Below are 19677 nucleotides of genomic sequence, written 5' to 3'. Positions count from 1 at the left end.
CGTGAAGCCCTGAACGCACGAACAACTGCGTATAACGAATGTATTTTATCTGGAAATATGGCGCCATATAAATCAACTTGTTATGAGCTCAGAAAAGCAGTGAAGCTGGCCAAGAAAAGATATCGAGAGAAAGTTGAGTTGAATCTGAGTAACAACGACAGTAGAAGTGTATGGCAGGGGTTGAAAATGATCACTGATTATAAAAGACCCCCTCTCACCATGGCTGCGGACTCAACGCTGGTCAACGAGCTCAACGCATTCTATGCGCGCTTTGAGGTCAGTGACGACGAGCGCACTCACAGTAACGCACGTGATGCAATTGATGTACACACCGGTGTTTGTCCTCTACCATCAGTGTCTATGCACGATGTTAGAAGAGTACTTAAGCAAGTAAACGGCAGAAAGGCAGCTGGGCCAGATGGTATTCCTGGAAGGTTGTTAAAATCTTGTGCTGATCAACTTGCTCCTGTCTTCACAACAATATTCAATCTGTCCTTAGCCAGCTCCACTGTTCCCAATTGTTTTAAAAGGTCAACTATCATACCCGTACCCAAAAAGGCCAATCCAAGCTGTTTGAATGACTACCGCCCCATTGCTTTAACATCTGTTGTAATGAAGTGCTTTGAGAAGCTTGTTAAAAATATAATCTGCTCTTCTGTCCCTGGCTCATTAGACCCCCTTCAATTTGCCTATCGTGAAAATAGGAGCACTGATGATGCCATCTCCCATGTCCTTCACACCACCCTTTCTCACCTGGATAAAGGACAGGGCAACTATGCAAGACTACTATTCATTGACTACAGCTCAGCATTTAATACCATCGTGCCCTCAAAACTAGTATCCAAGCTGAAAAACATTGGACTTTGTCATTCTCTATGTGCATGGATACTCAACTTCTTGTCAAACAGACCTCAGGCAGTGAAGATTGGCAACTGCTCATCTAGCATAATCTCCCTCAACATCGGCGCGCCGCAAGGTTGCGTTCTCAGCCCTCTGTTGTACTCCCTTTATACCCATGACTGTTCAGCTATCCACAGCTCCAATTCCATCGTGAAATTTGCGGATGACACAGTGGTGGTAGGACTCATCTCCAACAACGATGAAACAGCCTACCTAAATGAGGTTGAGATGTTGTCATCCTGGTGTGCAGAGAACAGTTTAGAGCTCAACGTCACCAAAACCAAAGAACTTGTGGTGGACTACAGAAGAGGAAAAGATCAGAAGAACTATGCTCAACTGGAAATCTCTGGTACCCCTGTGGAAAGAGTGAGCTGTTTCAAGTATCTAGGCGTCAACATTTCTGAAGATCTGTCTTGGTCACCTCACATCACCACCGTAGTGAAAAAGGCCAGGCAGCGTCTGTACCACCTCAGGAGGCTAAGGAAGTTCAGAATTCCATCAGACATGCAGAAGTCCTTCTATTCTGCCACAATTGAGTCAGTAATTACAGGAGGCATTACAACATGGTATGGCAACTGCACAGCTCAGGACAAGATAGCCCTGCACCGAGTAGTGCATGCTGCAGAAAAAATCACTGGCGCCATCCTTCCAGGGCTGCAAGATGTATATGCAAGAAGGACAAAGACACGAGCACAAAGGATTATGAAAGACACATTCCATCCTAGTCACTCCATGTTTGAAAGGCTGCCCTCAGGGAAACGACTACGTTCCATAAGATGTAGAACAGAGAGACTACGTAAGAGTTTTTTTCCTCAAGCCATCCGCTTTTTGAATTAAGACAATAACTATTTTTAATTATTTTTTATTTTAATTTATTTTATTTTATTATTTTTTATTTTTTACCATCCAACACAGCACAGAGCAGTTGCAATCCCCATTTCACTGCCAATTGTGCTTGCACAAGGAAGCACGTGACAAATAAAAATCTTGAATCTTGAATCTTGAATCTTGAATCTTGAATCTTACAGTGTGTTTTTACTGGATGTAGAACATTTTTACTATAGGGCCAAGGCGATATCTTTTCATAGGGGGCAACTGATGCACCCTAGTCCACTTCAAGTGAAGAGGCCAAATTCTCCTGCCCCCAGCTGTGTGTCCATGAAGAGTGATCAGTCCATGAATGAACCCATGCGGTTTAGGGCAGGAGACTCCTGTAGGTGATCCCAGCCACTTCTCCTCCCTTCCCCTGGAGGGCGCTGCACAACCAAAAACCGGAAGACAAAACCCAGAATGGAACACCACAGTTAATAACATTCTGCGGTGACTTGCAACATTCTCTTCTTCCGTTTGCTGTCCTGCAAGACGGACCTGCGTGACCGCAGGCATAGAGACTGTGCACACAAAGAATCTGAACAAGCATTTGTCTAATAGTTAGACCGACTACAGTCAATATCAAGCTTAGTTCATCTCTACACAGCTGTAAATTTATTTTCTTTGGAAAGTTTAATCAGAGACAACAGTGTCTTTGGGCACGCTCGTCCACAAACTCTGAGGATAACTGGCAAATTATTTATAATCTGGGCAAATTATAAATAATCTGGGCAAATTACTATACTGTTAGTTTAGATATGTTTTTAAAGTAAGCTTTAAGGTCATTTTCATATGTACATCTCTGAATCTCCCTTTGTCTCCCTTCTGTTTAGTTAGCTCAACCTGCTATCACTAACTCTCTACCGTTTTTTTACGAAACGCTACGTCTCATTCGAAACGATCGGAGTGTTTTCAAGCATTGTTTGGATGCATATTAATGTTTGGAACGCTCCGTGAACCTCTCGAATGCGATCGTGTAGTTATTAAACCTGTTTGTTATTTTGTTACTGTACGGCCTCAAGAGGCCCTGCCTTGATTAGCTAGCCATCTGCTAATCTCCACAGCATAAGCTGTTCCCACTGACACACAGTCACCACTTCTCCTCTCTCTTTCTCTCTCACTCTCTCTCTCTCTCTCTCTCTCTCTCTCTTTTTAGATGCGTCCCAGCATCTCTATAAGAGGGTCTGTCTGTCCGTCCGTCCGTCCGTCCGTCCGTCCGTCCGTCCGTCCGTCCGCCTTCAAATGTGTCTGAAACGCTTTCATTAAATTGTTCCTTCCTGTGGCCACAAGGCGGCAGACTTGCCATTTTGGACCGGAGCGAATGCGTGCAAGCATAGCCTTTCTATACTAAACCGGATGCTAACGTTGGCGAAAAGTAGCCTAGCCACAGGCTAACTGACAAACGTGAGGCCAACAACTCAGCCGATCGTGATGTACGCCACAAATAGACCAATCGACCTCATATTTAGACACTACAATGTTGATTTCTGCCTTCGATTTTCATCAGTTAAGAAATCTAGCGTCGGATTAACACATTATTAAGGTAGTAAAGCGAGTTGCCGCCATGTTTGTTTTCCAGAATCACCCGGGTAGAGAGCTCACGTGCAGCATTCTGGGTAATTGAGTTTCAATTCACCTAAAGGGTGAATCCATAAGCGCATGATTCACCCAAACGGTTTTATTTATTTATTTATTATTTGTCGATGTTTAGATTCTTTCCCACATGCACATAATGCTGAAATGGCGTGATACTAAAGGTTGTTAGGCCTAATAAATGTCTGGTAATTTGTAATGTAGCCTACTTCATCTCTAGGCTATGTGAAATTTCAAATCATAGCCTATGGTTCTTTTCCAAATCCAAGAATGATGATAAGCTTATTATACCCTAAACTGCAAAAAATAAAGCCATGTCTCGCCATTTTGCTGCCTTGCTGCCTGCCACAATATTTGGAGTGTCCATGATGACCAATAAACAAAAAGTACATCCTCGGGGGGCGTTGACAGAGGAGGCCAGGGGGGCGTTTGGGGGGGAAAATGGCATAGTTGGAACTGGCATAGAGGGACGCATCTGTTGTCCGCCTGTCGGCCTTGTTTTTTTTCTCTCTCCTTCGCCCTCACGCTTGTAGAAATCCCAGGACATCCCCAGTGCCTCTCTGTACAATTTGAGTGTAAAACTTTCACTGAACTATCCGCCAGATAGTCATTAATTGTTCTGGACTTTCTGCAACTTTCTGAGCTCACGCTAGCTAACGCCGGCTTGTGTACATTCTTATACGAGCAGACAATATTTCCCCACATGTGAGTTGCCATATTTATAGTTGACGACTAGCAATATTGGTATAGACAACCACCGTCTCCCACTCTCTGCTTTGTCTCTTGTTTTCTTTCTCTCTCTTTTCCATTCAGAGTTGTATACATCAATTACAGAAATCCCAGACATTGTTGCATGCCACTTCGGGCCTCTAACCTCACCGAGAGCTAGCTCTACCTGCTATTACCTTGGACTAGGTAACCACTAGCTACCATAGCCTTTGTTTTGCCTTAACTTTCTGCAGCTAATGTTAGCTTTGCTTGACCAACACACACACACACACACACACGTTTGGTCCGCCATTTCGTGCCCCCAAGGGCCACACACATACACACGCTCACACACACACCCACACCCACACCCACACACACACACAGGCTAGAAGCCTCCCTCTCTTTTCCTCTTTTAGTTTTCCTTTCTTGTTTTATACTATTTGTGCCTTGTGATTGTTTTCATTCCATTTGTTATTATTCCGACATTGAATGTAATGCTTTATTTAGATTACTTGGTAGTTAATCAAAGTTATTAATTTGATTGCATTTTGTCTATTGTTGCATGATGTGCGTACGGAACCAACTTACTTAAAGCTTAAAGGGACAATGTGTGAGTTTTTTTGTTGTTTATTTACAGAATTCATATTGCCCATTCACTAATGTTACTTTTTTCAAGAATACTTAACACCACCATCAAATTCTAAGTATTCATTATGACTGGAAAAATTGCACTTTTCATACATGAATAGTAATGGTGGGATGGCGTCCGCGCCAATGTCCTGTGCGTATCGTATAGTTTATCACTGCAATGTACGTCGCAGTATGTTTGCAATGTATGACTATGCACTTGTCTCTTCACTAGGTGTTGGGGGTGGAAAACTTTGAACGGAGCCTTTAAGAGCGCAGTGGAACTGATGACGTATTTCAAACTGGGAACACTGATGATGGGCTAGACCCGAAACATTTGTCTGTCGGTTTTATTTACTTTTTTCGGCTTTGTTTAATACAGTTTTGATTTTGCATTCAGCTCCAGTGTGCGACTCCTTTCTTCCTTTTCACTTTTCATACATGAGAAGGGGGATCTTCTCCATGGTCCGCCATTTTGAATTTCCAAAAATAGCAATTTTTAGCTGCAAAAATGACTCTACTTGGACCATACTATAAAATATGTGTTTATTACTTAATGGACTTTCATATAAATATCAATTTTGGCAATAGGCAGCCCAGTTTCAATGAGCAGCACACTGTAGTTGCAGTACCTTTTTGACCATTTCCTGCACAGTGTCCCTTTAAAGAACCTTCAACTGTGCCCTTGTGTGTGGACAGTTGTATACTCCTATTAGTCGTGGTATTTTGGCAAGTCATTGTGAAATACTGAGATTAATATTTAGATTTTATGAGACTGATCTATTTTATTGCATTTTGATTTATTAATTTTGACTTATTACATAAGTCATAATTGAGAAATCTTCCAAAAGTGAAAAATCCCTACATGTAAGAGATAGCGGCCGACGAGGTGAACGGTTATACGAAATTAATGGCGAGGCGGCGGCTTCGAACTTTAGCGACGCGCGCAGCGTGGAGACAAAGTTGCCTCCGCCAAACCATTCATTTAGTATAACCGGTCGACCTCGAAGGCCGATTTCCCGCTTATCTGCCGTTATGGTTGGATACTTTTTTAATCTTTTACTGTCTGTAAAGTTGTAGGAACATTGTTCTATCAAGACAGAATGTTGCTGTGCGGGCGTTCAGCTTGACGCGCCTAGAATCTTCGTTTGGTAGCCTGCCGACACTGTGATTATTTAATTTTCCTTTTGGCCCTATACCACGGCGGGATGGAATGTCTTAATAACAAAAACTTGCGAAGCATTTCTACATGCTGAACACATATTGACAGATTGACGCCTGACAGGTTATAGGGAGTTAGTTGCAACCCCATCAGCCGATCAGAAAAGAGGATTCAGTTGCGTAGGCAGATACATTTTAGTACCCCTGGTGTGAGAAATGTATTCTTGCATGACAGCAATTGAACCCACACTCCTCTGATCAGAAGTAAGATACACATTAAACAACAATACTATCAGCTTAATGTCTACAAACCACAACTCCACTGAAGTTGGGACACTAGGTAAATTGTCAATAGTAACAAAATACTTTAATTTTCAGAATATCTGAATCATACACTGAAGAGAGAGCAGTAAAAGTGAAACAGCTGTCAAAACTGAGCAAATGTATTGTTTTGGGGGATATTCATGAATATGGAAAAAGAGAACTGGGGCATTAAAAGGCATAAAATGTTGAATCAAAACAAAAGGACAACTGTACCTTCCCTCCACAAGTGTTTCATGTAACTTGATTTGATAGCCAGCCTAACTCATTTATTCACCATCAGGAACATAGGCGAGTCAGGGTTAAACTGTAACAGAAAATGTATAATACATATTGTATTAGATAGGTAAAATGTCCATCTAAATTAAATGTGTTTATCTTAGTCTCATTAAATCACAGGACATGGTTCCAGTAACCCATATGCATAGTTTGTTTGACTCTGATGAGACCATGATTAACAGATTAGCATTAGATGGTGTCAAGCAGGTGTTGTGGTAAAAAAGTGATTTGTACAAAGAAAAGTGCAAATGCTTAAATTCAAGCATGGTGGTGGGACTGAAATGGTTTGGGGCTGTGTGGACAGGAGAGAGCTGAATTAGACCAAAAGAAACATGCTAGTAAACATGTACTGTGAATACCGAAGCAAATCAGGATATTTCCATGGGAGTTTAACATAGGGGTGTACTCACTTTTCCACCTGCGTAATTTCACATACATGGAAAAATATGTCAATTTAGTCATACTATTCACCTTACTGTTCTGTCATAAGCTCAACTAAAGCTGGGCTTACACTGTGCGTCTTTTGCCCCAATTTTGCCCCGATTTGGCACTCGTACGACTTTTTGGGAGTCGGGACTATTTCTTGCTCAATCGCAGGTTAATCGTGAGTCTCGCATCGTGCAGTGTACATGGGGTAACGACAAGCGATTTCACCTCACGGTCGTGCAATCGCAGGGTTGCAAGAAAATCAAAACGGTTTGAAATTCTGGTCGTGGCTCGTGCGTAAATCGCACAGTTAAAGCAGTGCTACGACCCGATTTGACACATCACATGCACAAATGAATAGGGCCGTGCGATTCGCTGTTGAGCGCGACCTCATCTCCACCTCAGGTGCGCATGTTCCCTCCTCTGCAGACCGGGGAAACATGCCTGTCGCGTCGTATGGTGGAAGCATTTCGCTCGCATCCGACTGTCGGCTCGTGTAGTGTGAGGACGTGAGTCGTGAGTTGTGAACTTTTAAACAGTGAAATTCCATCGTGCAGTGTGAGCAGAAGCTTAAGACCCACGAGTGAAAATATTGCACAGTGTATGCCCGGCTTTAAGCAATAAGCCACGAGAGGCCGTGGGTTGTGCTCAATTGATAACGGGCAAGTGGAGTGGGGCACGATGTGAAGCGGAGTTGCCCGTTGTAAATTGAGCACAACCCATGGCCTCACGTGGCTTACTGCTTATCTAACACTGTCGCTGACCAAATTTCTTTAAAAACTCTTTAAAAACAATTAATTTGATCCGTTGCGCTGCCAGACACACACTCGCTACAAAAACTCAACAAGGAGGTGATAAACACAGCAGAAATGAAATGTCTTTGCAATCACACTGATACCCCAACCACAGAAGGTGCAAAGATGTGATCTTCTTGCCCAACTGCAACATACTCTCATTACCGACGTAGATGCGCTTGGTCTAACTTGGACGCGCATAGAATCTTCAGTTGAAAGGTGTAGGTTTATGCTCGATTGACCACAGCTATCAGCCAATCAGAATCGAGAACCGGACCGCACAGTGTTAGATCGATGTATTAAACTTACTTTATGATAATTTTGGAAATAACTTGTGTTCTTATTGAAATATTATTCAAAATGTTACTTTTCAACAGAGGTCTACTCGCTGTGTTATTGCTGTGTACTGAATGAGTATTTCACATGTATATTCTTTCAGTCCACTTAATGTGAAGAGGCCAAATTCTCCTGTCCCCAGCTGTGTGTCCATGAAGAATGACCAGTCCATGGATGAACCCATGCGCTTTAGAGCTCGACAGACCTCTGATCAGAAGTAAGATACACATCCACACAAACAACAACACTATCCACTGTACTATTTTTAACATTAAGACCCTTTTCACTAGTTTACCCTTGAGTGCTTGGTGTACAATATGCGTGAGTGGCATGCTGACTGGCTTCGGTCCTGGGATGCTAAAGCAGACCGCTTCCACCCCATAATGCATGAGACCAACCAGCAATACCGATGCGAGGTCTGCCCGGATTCCAAACGAGCAAATTAGCTCGGCAGAACTGAGCTGACTGGAGGACCGAGGGCCAGGCTTAAATGAACAAACAAAACAGAACAAAACAAACAAACAACTGGGAAAAAAATAACAATGGATAATGGGTGATGACCGCCGATGGCGAGAGCTTGACACGCAAGACGAATATCTGCCAAATTTGTGCGTACATACAATGCGTAAGCGTCGGAGGACCAGCGACCGAGCGTCTTGATTTGCTGCTCAGATAACCCTTTCGTAGCTGCCGTGGTGGCTGCCCCAATTCTAAAGAAATGGGCCGAGTAACGGTCTGGAGAAAACCCAGATTTGGCGAGAACCAATTTGAGCAAGCATTGAAACTTGTTACGGGTAATGGGAGTACCGTTATCTGTGAGGAAAAGAGGGCTGAATGGTGGAGACTGGGATGAGCGTTATGCTATGTATCGAGACATGTACTGGTAGGGGTTGAGGTCAGAATCCAAATTGAATATAAATATTTCCAGGACTGGTCCATTTTGCTTTGTTTAACAAGGAAATGCATGGTGTTTTCGTCAACGTGTTCCAAATCCATGATGCAGGGGATTGAATTTGGATTTTCACTGCATCGTAACATTCTGAAAAAAGCCAGAACGAACATGGCAGCGAGAGTGAAATTGGTGTTGTGAGAAAGGGGCTTCTCTACCCCCAACTCATGTCAGGACTGTCACTTGATATGCTCTGTCTCCTCCGAAAACTCATTTTAGTCATCATTTTATTCCTCAATTCGTCTTTGTTCAAAAACAGAATAAATGTTTAATGTAGCACTTAAATTTTGTTGCTTCTATGCATTTGTCATTTATTCAAAATGGGCTACATATGGTATTAAAATGAAACCCCTTAAAACTCAAGAGGGCTTCGCGACCCCCCGTGGATCTTTGGCGACCCATAGGTTGGGTCCCGACCCATAGGTTGGGAACCACTGATGTAGCCGACTGACAGGAGTCCTAGTCCGTGTAAGACAAAGGTGTTGCACTAATGCCTACTTGCATTTCGCCATGTAGGCTAACCAAAGTAGTAAAAGTGGTACCAACGACGCATCATATCCTCCAGGTTTTAAAACCTTTGTCGTTAACTTGTGAAGTTGTGTGAGCCATCGTCATCTTTGTCAAAAGAACAGACATACCGGTCATCATATCCAACTAAGCAGGAATAAAACACATAAGTGTGACGGGCGAGGAAGGGAATGACACCAAAAACTGTGCGTCGTTTCAGGTAAGAAGTGATTTGTGGTCATTGTTGTGGCGATTGAATTCGTAGCATATTGCTAGGTCTTGTTATGCCTGTTGCTGGTGAAACAGTCTAGCTTACGGTAAGTTAGCCTCGAAGTTGGCGAAGTTTGGGCTGAATCTGAAGGAGAGCACAGACAATGGTGTGTGCGTGGCTTGTCCAACATCACAGCAAGTTGTCAAAGTTTGCAGTGGAGGTGCAATGTTTGTGCTATTGTTATTTTGGATTATTTTTTACTCGCTCTGTTATGGCGATTTGATGTCTTCATGTCAATGCCTACATGCTTCATGCCATGCGTGGTGTCAGACATATCACATATTCCCTTCACCAAATAGGGTAACCGACGTCAAATGCAAACGAAAGGTGGCTTTCTCATGCTCCCTGTATCAACAGCCAAGCCCGTTGCGTTAAGGTAAGCAAAGTAGGCAGCTGCCTAGGGCCCCCGAGTACGACATGTACGACATGTTTTGTATTCAACCGCAATGACGATTTTAAATAGCTTTATAATACGCTACTGTCATCTGTATGAACGGCTCTGCTGCGAGGGCAGCAACAGCGCCTCCCGAATACCCCCTGCTCGAGGGGGCCCCCTTCAAATTGGTTTGCATCAGCGACAGCGTGAGGTCAAGTGCCGAAAAGCCCAACGACAGTATAGTCAAAATACCCCCAGCTGAAGGGGCCCCCCTTCCAATTGGTTGGCAGCGACAGAATCATGCACAATACAAACTGAAAAGAAAGCGAAAATATCTCTCTCAGAGGATGTTGCACAGACGCCAGTTTACTTTACATTTTTTGGCTCAAGCCAGTTGCTTTTATAATAAAAGTTATATCGAAGACAACATATTACTCTCTGTACTGCAATCAAACTGTCCCAGGTCAGTGACATCGCACTGACAATCCGCTGTAACAAGCACTGGGCAAACGTCTTGAGATTGTTCAATAACGCGCCTTTTTGTCGAAGCGGAACTGTTTTGGATGTGGTCAAATGTGCAATATTTCGGATAACACGAGTGAGTTGAGAGAAATCGCCAAATTGTAGCACAATAGTCCATCTCTTGCTATTAGCTATGGTGTGGATTACAAGGTGGAAGTGAACGTGGAAGATGGTTATGGTCGGAAACGCATGGATAACAGTGAAAGGTCGGGATACATTATACGCGGTCAAGACAACGTTTAAGGTAAGGGCACTGGGTTAATATTTGTCCCCTGTCACAACTGCAATCACGGAGTAACGCAGGTGGTTGAGTGTCCCTTGGTCGCTATTCGTGGTTTGACTTCATTTATTACCAGAATATTACCTGGTCCAGAAGAACACACCCTTTCTGGAATGATGATTGCGCTTCGGTGATGTGTTATTTTTGAATGCCATTAATGTGAGTTGTTGCTGTAATGGTAGCCTATTACAATGCAAACATTTTGTGGGGTGAATGATGCAATACGAAACGCAGCGTGCAAGAAAAATGACTGAGCAGAAGGAGGGAGGTTGTCTGAATTCTCGTCTGGGGAACACACAGAATTCTTGCTTATATCACCCGCCACTGTGCCTGCAACTGTTCATTAGTTTCTTAGCCATGGGTTTCTGGACAGTTCTGCTGTTTTATGAGTCAATAGTTCTTTTCACAAATGGTACACCCTCTGTTGGATTTTAAAAGTGGTTGGAAAGATTAGACCTAATTCTTTGTGATTGGCAATGCAGATCATGATTTTGGTCGGGTCAAAAAACCTGATTGGGCCATATGCTCTCATGTGATGTTAAGATAGGCAAAGTTACATAGCCCAGTGTTTCTCAACCTTTTTTTAGGCAAGGCACCCTTTCAATTCATGAAAAATTTCAAGGCACCCCAAACCAACAAGCAGTAACATGGCATCGCATCCGATACTACAAAAGCTTAAAAAAGTAACACATTTGGAGAGGTCACACGACCTATGTTCAAAGTTGCAGCTGACTGGGGCGACCTATATTTAGGCTACTTTATGGTGCGTAAACAGCAGATGAAAGATTCCACTGACTAGCATTAACTTATCAATTTAGACAAATATGTATCATATTAGGCCTGCATAATTTATTTATCAGCCATATAGCCTATAGGCCTACACAACAGAACATTACTTCATGAAATCATGAGACTATTGAATTGAATGGGCTGTATTTGCCCAGGTTCAGGTCCAGGTTTGCCCATATTATAATAACTACAGGTAGATTGCATTCTATTAGGTTTACATGGATTCTGTGACATTATGTTGTAATGGTATGTGAGAATGACTGAAGTGCCACCCAAAAGCGGTCCCATGCGCTGTGGCTTCCCAGAGCAATAGGCAGTCTTGTGGGTGTGTGCGTGCTTGCGTGACTGTGTGTGCGGGAGGGGAGACAGGGGGCCTGATCGATATCTTGCGCGTCCTCTCCTCCACATGAAGTGCAAGTTTCTCCTCCAGACAAATTTCGAAGTAAGATTTAAAAGGAAAAAAGGTAAAATCTAGCCATTCTTGGTCAAAATGCCTCTGAGCGTAAATGTCGATCTCTGCCACTAACCACGAAGTGACAATAATCCGGAAGGCCTTCGCTCATCACAGGTGAAAGGAAAGCAGGAGCAAGTAATAACAGCTGTCAATCACTTGCAGGCTTCCTCCCGAACCATGTTTATGTATGAGCAACATTTTCTGAGTGGTCTGCTATGTTTTAGAGCCTCCTCACAGGTTTTTTTCATGTTTGCTGCAGTCTTCATTATTTGGCTCATTTGTATTTTGTTTCTATTGGCTTTACATTGGCCGTCTATGGGCATGTCCAATCCTGTTCTTAAAGGATAGTTCCGGCGTAAAATGAAATTTTCACCATCGATTTCCCATGCCACATAATGTATCTAATGATGAGCCATTCCGGGCAATGCTGCGCCGTTATGGAGTTAGCTTATTTTAAGCTTTTTGGCGAAAAACGCAGCCAATGCATCACGGCGGGGCCAATGTGTAAATATTATTTTCTGATGTTTCCCCGCTATAAACAACCTCAAAAACGCTACACACTTCATCACAAAGTCTCGTCAATCAAACCGAGGCACAGAGTAGATCATCGGACCACACTGGCCAGTGTTTTCAGAGGTGTCTCACTGTTGCAACTCTCTAGTCTGACCCGGATGCAGGCTACTCATTCAGGTGGCTAGGTAGCCTAGGCTAAACATGGTCCGCGGTTCTTACACCGGCTGCGGCCGTAAAATGAAAAGCTGGAACCCCGACCGACTGACACTGTCTAAACCAGCCATATTACGGGAATGGCTAATAGCATCAGAAGTGGACGAAACTGACATATAAAAACCCGGAGGGATTGCGACGTTTTTTTTTTTTCTTTTCATGTTTGCTGCAGTCTGCATTATTTTGGCTCATTTGTATTTTGTTTCAAATGGCTTTACAATGGCCGTTTATGGGCATGTCCAATCCTGTTCTTAAAAGTCACCAGTCCCTAAAACGTTGCAAGGCATAATATGACTTCTGTCATGTCTTATTTACCATTTTGTAAAAGAAAGTGACAATGATAGTGAAACTTAATTTACGAAATGCTACAGAAAACACAAGCAAAGCCATATTCAGCTACAGAAAATGTTAAGTAACACCAGTGAATACTGCTGAACAGTTGGTGAGTTACACATTCTTGAAAGCAAATGTTAAAGGGGTTTTTAAGAACAGAGTTGGACTTGCCCATAGACAGCCATTCTAAAGCCTGACAAAATCCAAATTAGATTTGTGTGCGTGCGTGCGTGTGTGTGTGTGTGTGTGTGTGTGTGTGTGTGTGTGTGTGTGTGTGTGTGTGTGTGTGTGTGTGTGTGTGTGTTTAAAAGTTGTATTAGGGCATATTCATGTACAGTATAAGTACATTCTTCCAGTAAACTTGATCTGAAGGGGCCAGACTCCCCTGGCCCCAGCTGTGTGTCCATGAAAAGTGACTGGTCCATGGATGAACCCATGCGGTTTGGGGAAGGAGACTCCTCTGAACAGAAATAAGACACACAGCAAAGAAAAGCATTCTTGTTGTTGGCATGCATGTATGCAAATCTCTGTGTAACTTTTCCCACCCTCAATTGTCATCTGTGCAGTAGTGTAGAGTATGTCCTCATTTGCAAATCTGATTACGTTTGTGTTCTTCCAGTCCACTTGATGTGAAGAAGCCAAACTTCCCTGTCCCCAGCTGTGTGTCCATTAAGACTGACCAGTCCATGGATCTACCACTGCGGTTTGGAGCAGGAAACTCCTCTGATCACAGGTAAGTACAGTAAGACACCCCTCCTGCCCCCGCCAAAGAAAAACCCAAAAAACTTCCATCAGTTTTAAGTTTGAATATGACTTAAAAAAATAATTTTAATGAAATAATTGATTGATTTAACCCTGTGAAACCTGAACCATGAAAGCAATGAGAGAAAATTCTAATTTTTTGGAATTTCCTTCAATATTGGTCCCTTATAAGAAATGTAAAAAAAATAATAATAATTTAAGGTCACTGAGATATTTAATGCATCATATATGATGCATCAGGCTTTAAAGGAATGAAAATTCCAATTTCATGACCATTGAAAAATGACTTTTAATGCATTTACAACTTTTTTTGTCAGACAATTTAATTTGAAGATTATCTTTAAATATTTAGTGAGATCCTGCCATTTTTTTAAGCCTATCCTTGTTTTAGCAGGACCATATTTTACATTTCCCACAGCCTGGTTGGGTAATTTTTTAAAATCTATTTAAAAACATAGCTGATCGAATGCTTAACAACCTATTTATGAGTGTAATATAGATCATTATTCATTTTTGATGTGTAATTTGAATATATGGGTCCATTACTACAATTGGACCATTTCTCCATTCACTTCAATGCATTTTTTACGAGATCATAATTTCAACATTTTGCATTACATTTTCAAAATTGCAAGTAAAACCTGTTTCTTAAGGCAATATCTTTGTCTTGAAGTAAAACAACTTGTGTGTTTTGTTAAACGATCGTCGTGGTGTGCTTTGTAAGTTTCCCTATGGAGCAAATGCATTGATGGCTGACTTCCTGCCACCGCTGGATGGTGCTTATTTGTTTCATCAGTTTTAGCATGATCTCTCTGCAACACGGTGTAAAAATATAAACTCTTCCTTGATTAATTGCACAAAGCAAGTGTTCAAATTAAAGGATGTAGAGTTATATTTCGGAAATTTGTACACAAACCTTTTGCAATTTGACGATATCTCAGCGTCGGTCAGGGAAACCGCTTCTACTCCATTTTTGCATTTTTCGCCGAGCTGTGATCAACTTGTTGTTGACCGCTGCTCTCTTGTGGCGGTTTCCGTGTACTGCAGGACGTTTGGAAATGACACGCAGGATGTTTTTGAGATGGATTTTTTTTGTGTCAGCGTGGAGAGGGCTTTGAATTTGATGCATCAAATATGATGCGTCCGGCGTGATAGGGTTAATTACCCATTCAGTGCAGTGAACTCCTTCACTCTTGCACTCTTTCAGTGCAGTGAAGTCTTTCAAATGTGTCTTCTTTTATTTGTTGTTTTCTCTGTTTGAATGCTTAATTCTGTATGATCATGTGTGTGTGTGTGTGTGTGTGTGTGTGTGTGTGTGTGTGTGTGTGTGTGTGTGTGTGTGTGTGTGTGTGTGAGCGCGCATGCATGTCTGCTCGCCTCTGTGTGTGTGTTTAACAAAATGATTAATTAACTTTCTCTGTCAGTCTTGCACATCAGAGATCTGATGGCAATCCCAGGGAGATGAACAGAAGAAGAGAAGAGAAGGAAGAGAAAGGAGAGATGGACAGAAGCATTGAAGAGGAGGAAGAGAGAGGAAAGCTAGCTGGGTCTTCTGCAGAGCAGAGGTGAGCTAGAGTCCAGTGGTCCAAGATCATGTGCAGGTTTGTGTGTGTGTGTGTCTGTGTGTTTGTTGGAAAGCTCTTCATATTAAATTCAAATTAAACTGTAAAAATAACATCATATTTGTTCTATTTACAGATGTAAAACAATTTGTGTGCAGAATCACAAAGCCCTTCTGAAGGAGAAGTTTGAGTGTTTGGCTGAGGGAATCTCCAAGCAGGGAAACCCCACACTGCTCAATGAGATCTACACAGAGGTCTACATCACAGAGGGTGGCAGTGGAGAAGTCAATGATGAACATGAGGTCAGACAGATTGAGGCAGCATCCAAGAGATCAGATGCATATGACAAACCAATCAAATGCAATGATATTTTCAAACCTTTACCTGGACAAGAAAAGGATATTAGAACTGTGCTGACAAAGGGAGTGGCTGGCATTGGGAAAACGGTCTCTGTGCAGAAGTTCATTCTGGACTGGGCTGAAGGAACGTTCAATCAGGATGTCCACTTCATATTTCCTCTTCCCTTCCGTGAGCTTAACTTAGTGAAGGAGGAACATCTCAGTTTTGTGGGTCTAATTAAACGATTCTGTGGTGACATCCATGATTTGAGCATTTTCACTGGTGACAGCTGCAAAGTTCTGTTCATCTTCGATGGTCTGGATGAGTGTAGGATTCCTCTGAATTTCAACTCCACCTCAAAGTGTTGTGATGTAACAGAAGCAACCACAGTGTCTGCTTTGCTGACCAACCTCATCAAGGGGAATCTGCTGCCCTCTGCTTTCCTCTGGGTCACTTCCAGACCAGCAGCAACCAGTCAAATCCCTCCTGAGTATGTGGACCGTGTGACAGAAGTACGGGGATTCAGTGATCCCCAAAAGAAAGAATACTTCAGGAAGAGAGTTAGGAATAAGAACATGGCTAAAAGAAGCATCGGCCACCTGAAGTCATGCAGGAGCCTCTTCATCATGTGCCACATTCCTGTCTTCTGCTGGATTGCAGCCACTGTGCTAGAGATAATGTTGAGAGAAAGAAACACAGGAGAGATCCCCAAGACTCTGACTCAAATGTACACACGCTTCCTGATGATTCAAACACAAATCAAGCAGAAGTACACCGAAAGAAAAGAGACGGATGAAGGGATGATTTTCAAGCTGGGGAAACTTGCTTTTCAGCAGCTGCAGAAGGGCAATCTGATCTTCTATGAGCAGGACCTGAGAGAGTGCGGCATTGACATCACAGAGGCATCAGTGTACTCAGGAGTGTGTACCCAGATCTTCAGAGAGGAGGCCGGGCTGTACCAGGGGAAGGTGTTCTGCTTTGTGCATCTCAGCATTCAGGAGCATCTTGCTGCATTGTATGTGCACCTCACTCTCATCATCCACAAGGAAAATGTTCTCAGCCCAGCAACCCGAAGGCCAGCCACCTTTAAATCTCAGCTTGCTCATGTCTTCAGGATTGTGTCTGTGTATCAGCTGCACAAGACAGCAGTAGATCTGGCTTTACAGAGTGAAAATGGACATCTGGACCTTTTCCTCCGCTTCCTCCTGGGCCTCTCACTGCAGTCCAATAAAAATCTCTTGAGAGCTCTGTTGCCACAGGCAACCATTCAATCACAGAGCACAGATAAAACTGTCCAGTACATCAAGAAGAAGATTGGTGAAAATCCCTCCTCAGATAAATGCATGAATCTGTTCCACTGCCTAAATGAGCTGAATGACCAGTCCCTGGTGGGGGAAATCCAAAGCTACCTGACATCTGGAGATCTAGAGGGAGCAAATCTGTCCCCTGCACAGTGGTCAGCTGTGGTGTTTGTGCTGCTGACCTCAGAACAGGAGCTGGATGAGTTTGACCTGAGTAAATATGGCGTATCAGAAGAATGTCTGCTGAGGCTGATGCCTGTGGTCAAGGCCTCAAGATCAGCAATGTAAGTCCATCATAAGACATAAAACTGTGCGTGTGCGTGCGCATGCATGTTCGTATGCGTGTGTGTGTGTAAAGTAAGTCAGTTGCCACTATTATTATGATTGTGTGTGTGTGTGGTGTGTGTGTGTGTGTGTGTGTGTGTGTGTGTGTGTGTGTGTGTGTGTGTGTGTGTGTGTGTGTGTGTGTGTGTGTGTGTGTGTGTGTGTGTGTGTGTGTGTGTGTAACAGTGTCAGTGTGTTGAGTTCAGAGTTCTGTTATGGTGTCCGTGTTTACAATGTGTGGCAACAGTCTCAGTGTGTGGAGGTGTATCATGATGTATGATGTTTCTCCAGGAAGTATCAGTTAGTTGAGTGTGTGTGTGTGTGTGTGTGTGTGTGTGTGTGTGTGTGTGTGTGTGTGTGTGTGTGTGTGTGTGTGTGTGTGTGTGTGTGTGTGTGTGTGTGTGTGTGTGTGAGAGTATGTGTGTGTGTGTGTGTTTGTGTGTGTGTGTGTGTGTGTTGCAACAGTGTCAGTGTGTTGAGATGTATCATGATGTTCCCCCAGGCTGTGTGTGTGTGTGTGTGTGTGTGTGTGTGTGTGTGTGTGTGTGTGTGTGTGTGTGTGTGTGTGTGTGTGTGTGTGTGTGTGTGTGTGTGTGTTTCAATAATGTCAGTGCGTCAGCACTTTGTGTGTGTGTATATGTGTGTGTGTATGTTTGTGTGTGTGTGTGTGTGTGTGTGTGTGTGTGTGTGTGTGTGTGTGTGTGTGTGTGTGTGTGTGTGTGTGTGTGCGTGCGTGCGTGCGTGCGTGCGTGCGTGTGTGTGTGTGTGTTTCAACAATGTCAGTGTGTCAGCACTTTGTGTGTGTGTGTGTGTGTGTGTGTGTGTGTGTGTGTGTGTGTCTGTGTGTGTGTGTCTGTCTGTGTGTGTGTGTGTGTGTGTCTGTTGTAACAGTACCAGTGTGTTGAGATGTATCATGATGTTTCCCCAGTCTGCGTAGCTGTGGGCTGACAGGGGAAAGCTGCTCCTCTCTGGCTGCAGCCCTCAGCTCAGGCTCAAGTCTCAGACAGCTGGACCTGAGTAACAATAATCTGCAGGACTCTGGAGTGGCACTTCTTAGTGCTGCATTAGGAAATCCACTCTGTCAACTGGAGACACTAAAGTGAGTATAGCAGCATCATACATAACATGTCTTTGATTATGCACTGACTGTTTCCCCAGTCTGTGTGTGTGTGTGTGTGTGTGTGTGTGTGTGTGTGTGTGTGTGTGTGTGTGTGTGTGTGTGTGTGTGTGTGTGTGTGTGTGTGTGTGTGTGTGTGTGTGCGTGCGTGCGTGCGTGCGTGCGTGCGTGTGTGTGTGTGTGTGAGTGATTCTACGATTCCCCTACGCTTTTGGCAAAAGCAAAATGTCAATTATCAGTATTTTTTTTCAACTAAATGACCTAGATGTTTACATAGTGTATATATTTAAGTTTCCAAACAAACAAATTGCCAAGCTTAATCTTAAATCATTTGATAAATACTCTAATGAAAGTGAACATTTGCTTAATTATTTTGTCAACAGTGTTATGGACAAATACTATGTCATTTCAAACATATATAAAAATACTACAGAGTTGAAACAATATATGTTTGAAAGTGCGTATGTCCCTTAGCAGTAATGTTGTCTTTAATCTGTGCAACTGATATAGAAAATGTGATTGTTGAGCTTCATAAGTAGGATTTTATGAGTCACTGTGATACAGACTGACACATTTTTCATCATAAATCCCTGTAACGTCTGATTTGAATATAGTCACCCTCCTTACACAAGACTTCCTTCTCCAGAGATATTCCCTAGTGTATGTTCATAGGATTTTTCCAACACATAAGGGATCAATAGCGCAAAAACACTTTCAAAACAGTCAACGGTGTTACTCAACGGTGTTACGGTCAACAGTGCAGGGGAACAAGTCGGCACTTTTTTAGGAGAAAAAACAGAGCAGACAAACCCATCTCCCTAGCACACAAATTATTTAGTTTGTTTGTCTGTCAATATGGATATAAATTGGCAAAAACATACTCCTCCTCAACTGTCATCAGTGTTGCCAGATTGGGCTGGTTCCCGCCCAATTGGGCTGCTTAGGATGGACGGGTGCGGGTAAAAATGGCATCTATCAGAAAAACCTTTCCACTGCCATATAAATCAATAGAATTGGGCGGGTTTTTAGGGCGGATTTTGATCACTT

At 43.0% G+C, this 19677-nt stretch overlaps 1 protein-coding gene across 1 annotated transcript in view; it reads left to right on the top strand.

Moving 5' to 3' along the window:
• Positions 1-219: 219 nt before the first annotated feature.
• The window catches only part of LOC134442143 (protein NLRC3-like), a gene marked incomplete at its 3' end in the record, with an annotated part of 24865 nt that continues 5407 nt past the window's right edge, over positions 220-19677 (top strand). Inside the window, exons 1-5 of the mRNA XM_063192432.1 lie at positions 220-301; positions 10103-10121; positions 13845-13958; positions 15686-17473; positions 18442-18612. Of these exons, the coding sequence (XP_063048502.1) occupies positions 220-301; positions 10103-10121; positions 13845-13958; positions 15686-17473; positions 18442-18612 (2174 nt within the window). The remainder of the gene's footprint in view (positions 302-10102; positions 10122-13844; positions 13959-15685; positions 17474-18441; positions 18613-19677) is intronic.

The sequence above is a fragment of the Engraulis encrasicolus genome, unplaced genomic scaffold (assembly GCF_034702125.1).
Source record: "Engraulis encrasicolus isolate BLACKSEA-1 unplaced genomic scaffold, IST_EnEncr_1.0 scaffold_120_np1212, whole genome shotgun sequence".
NCBI classification, from domain to species: Eukaryota; Metazoa; Chordata; class Actinopteri; order Clupeiformes; family Engraulidae; genus Engraulis; species Engraulis encrasicolus.
This window is presented reverse-complemented; position numbering and strand designations above follow the sequence as displayed.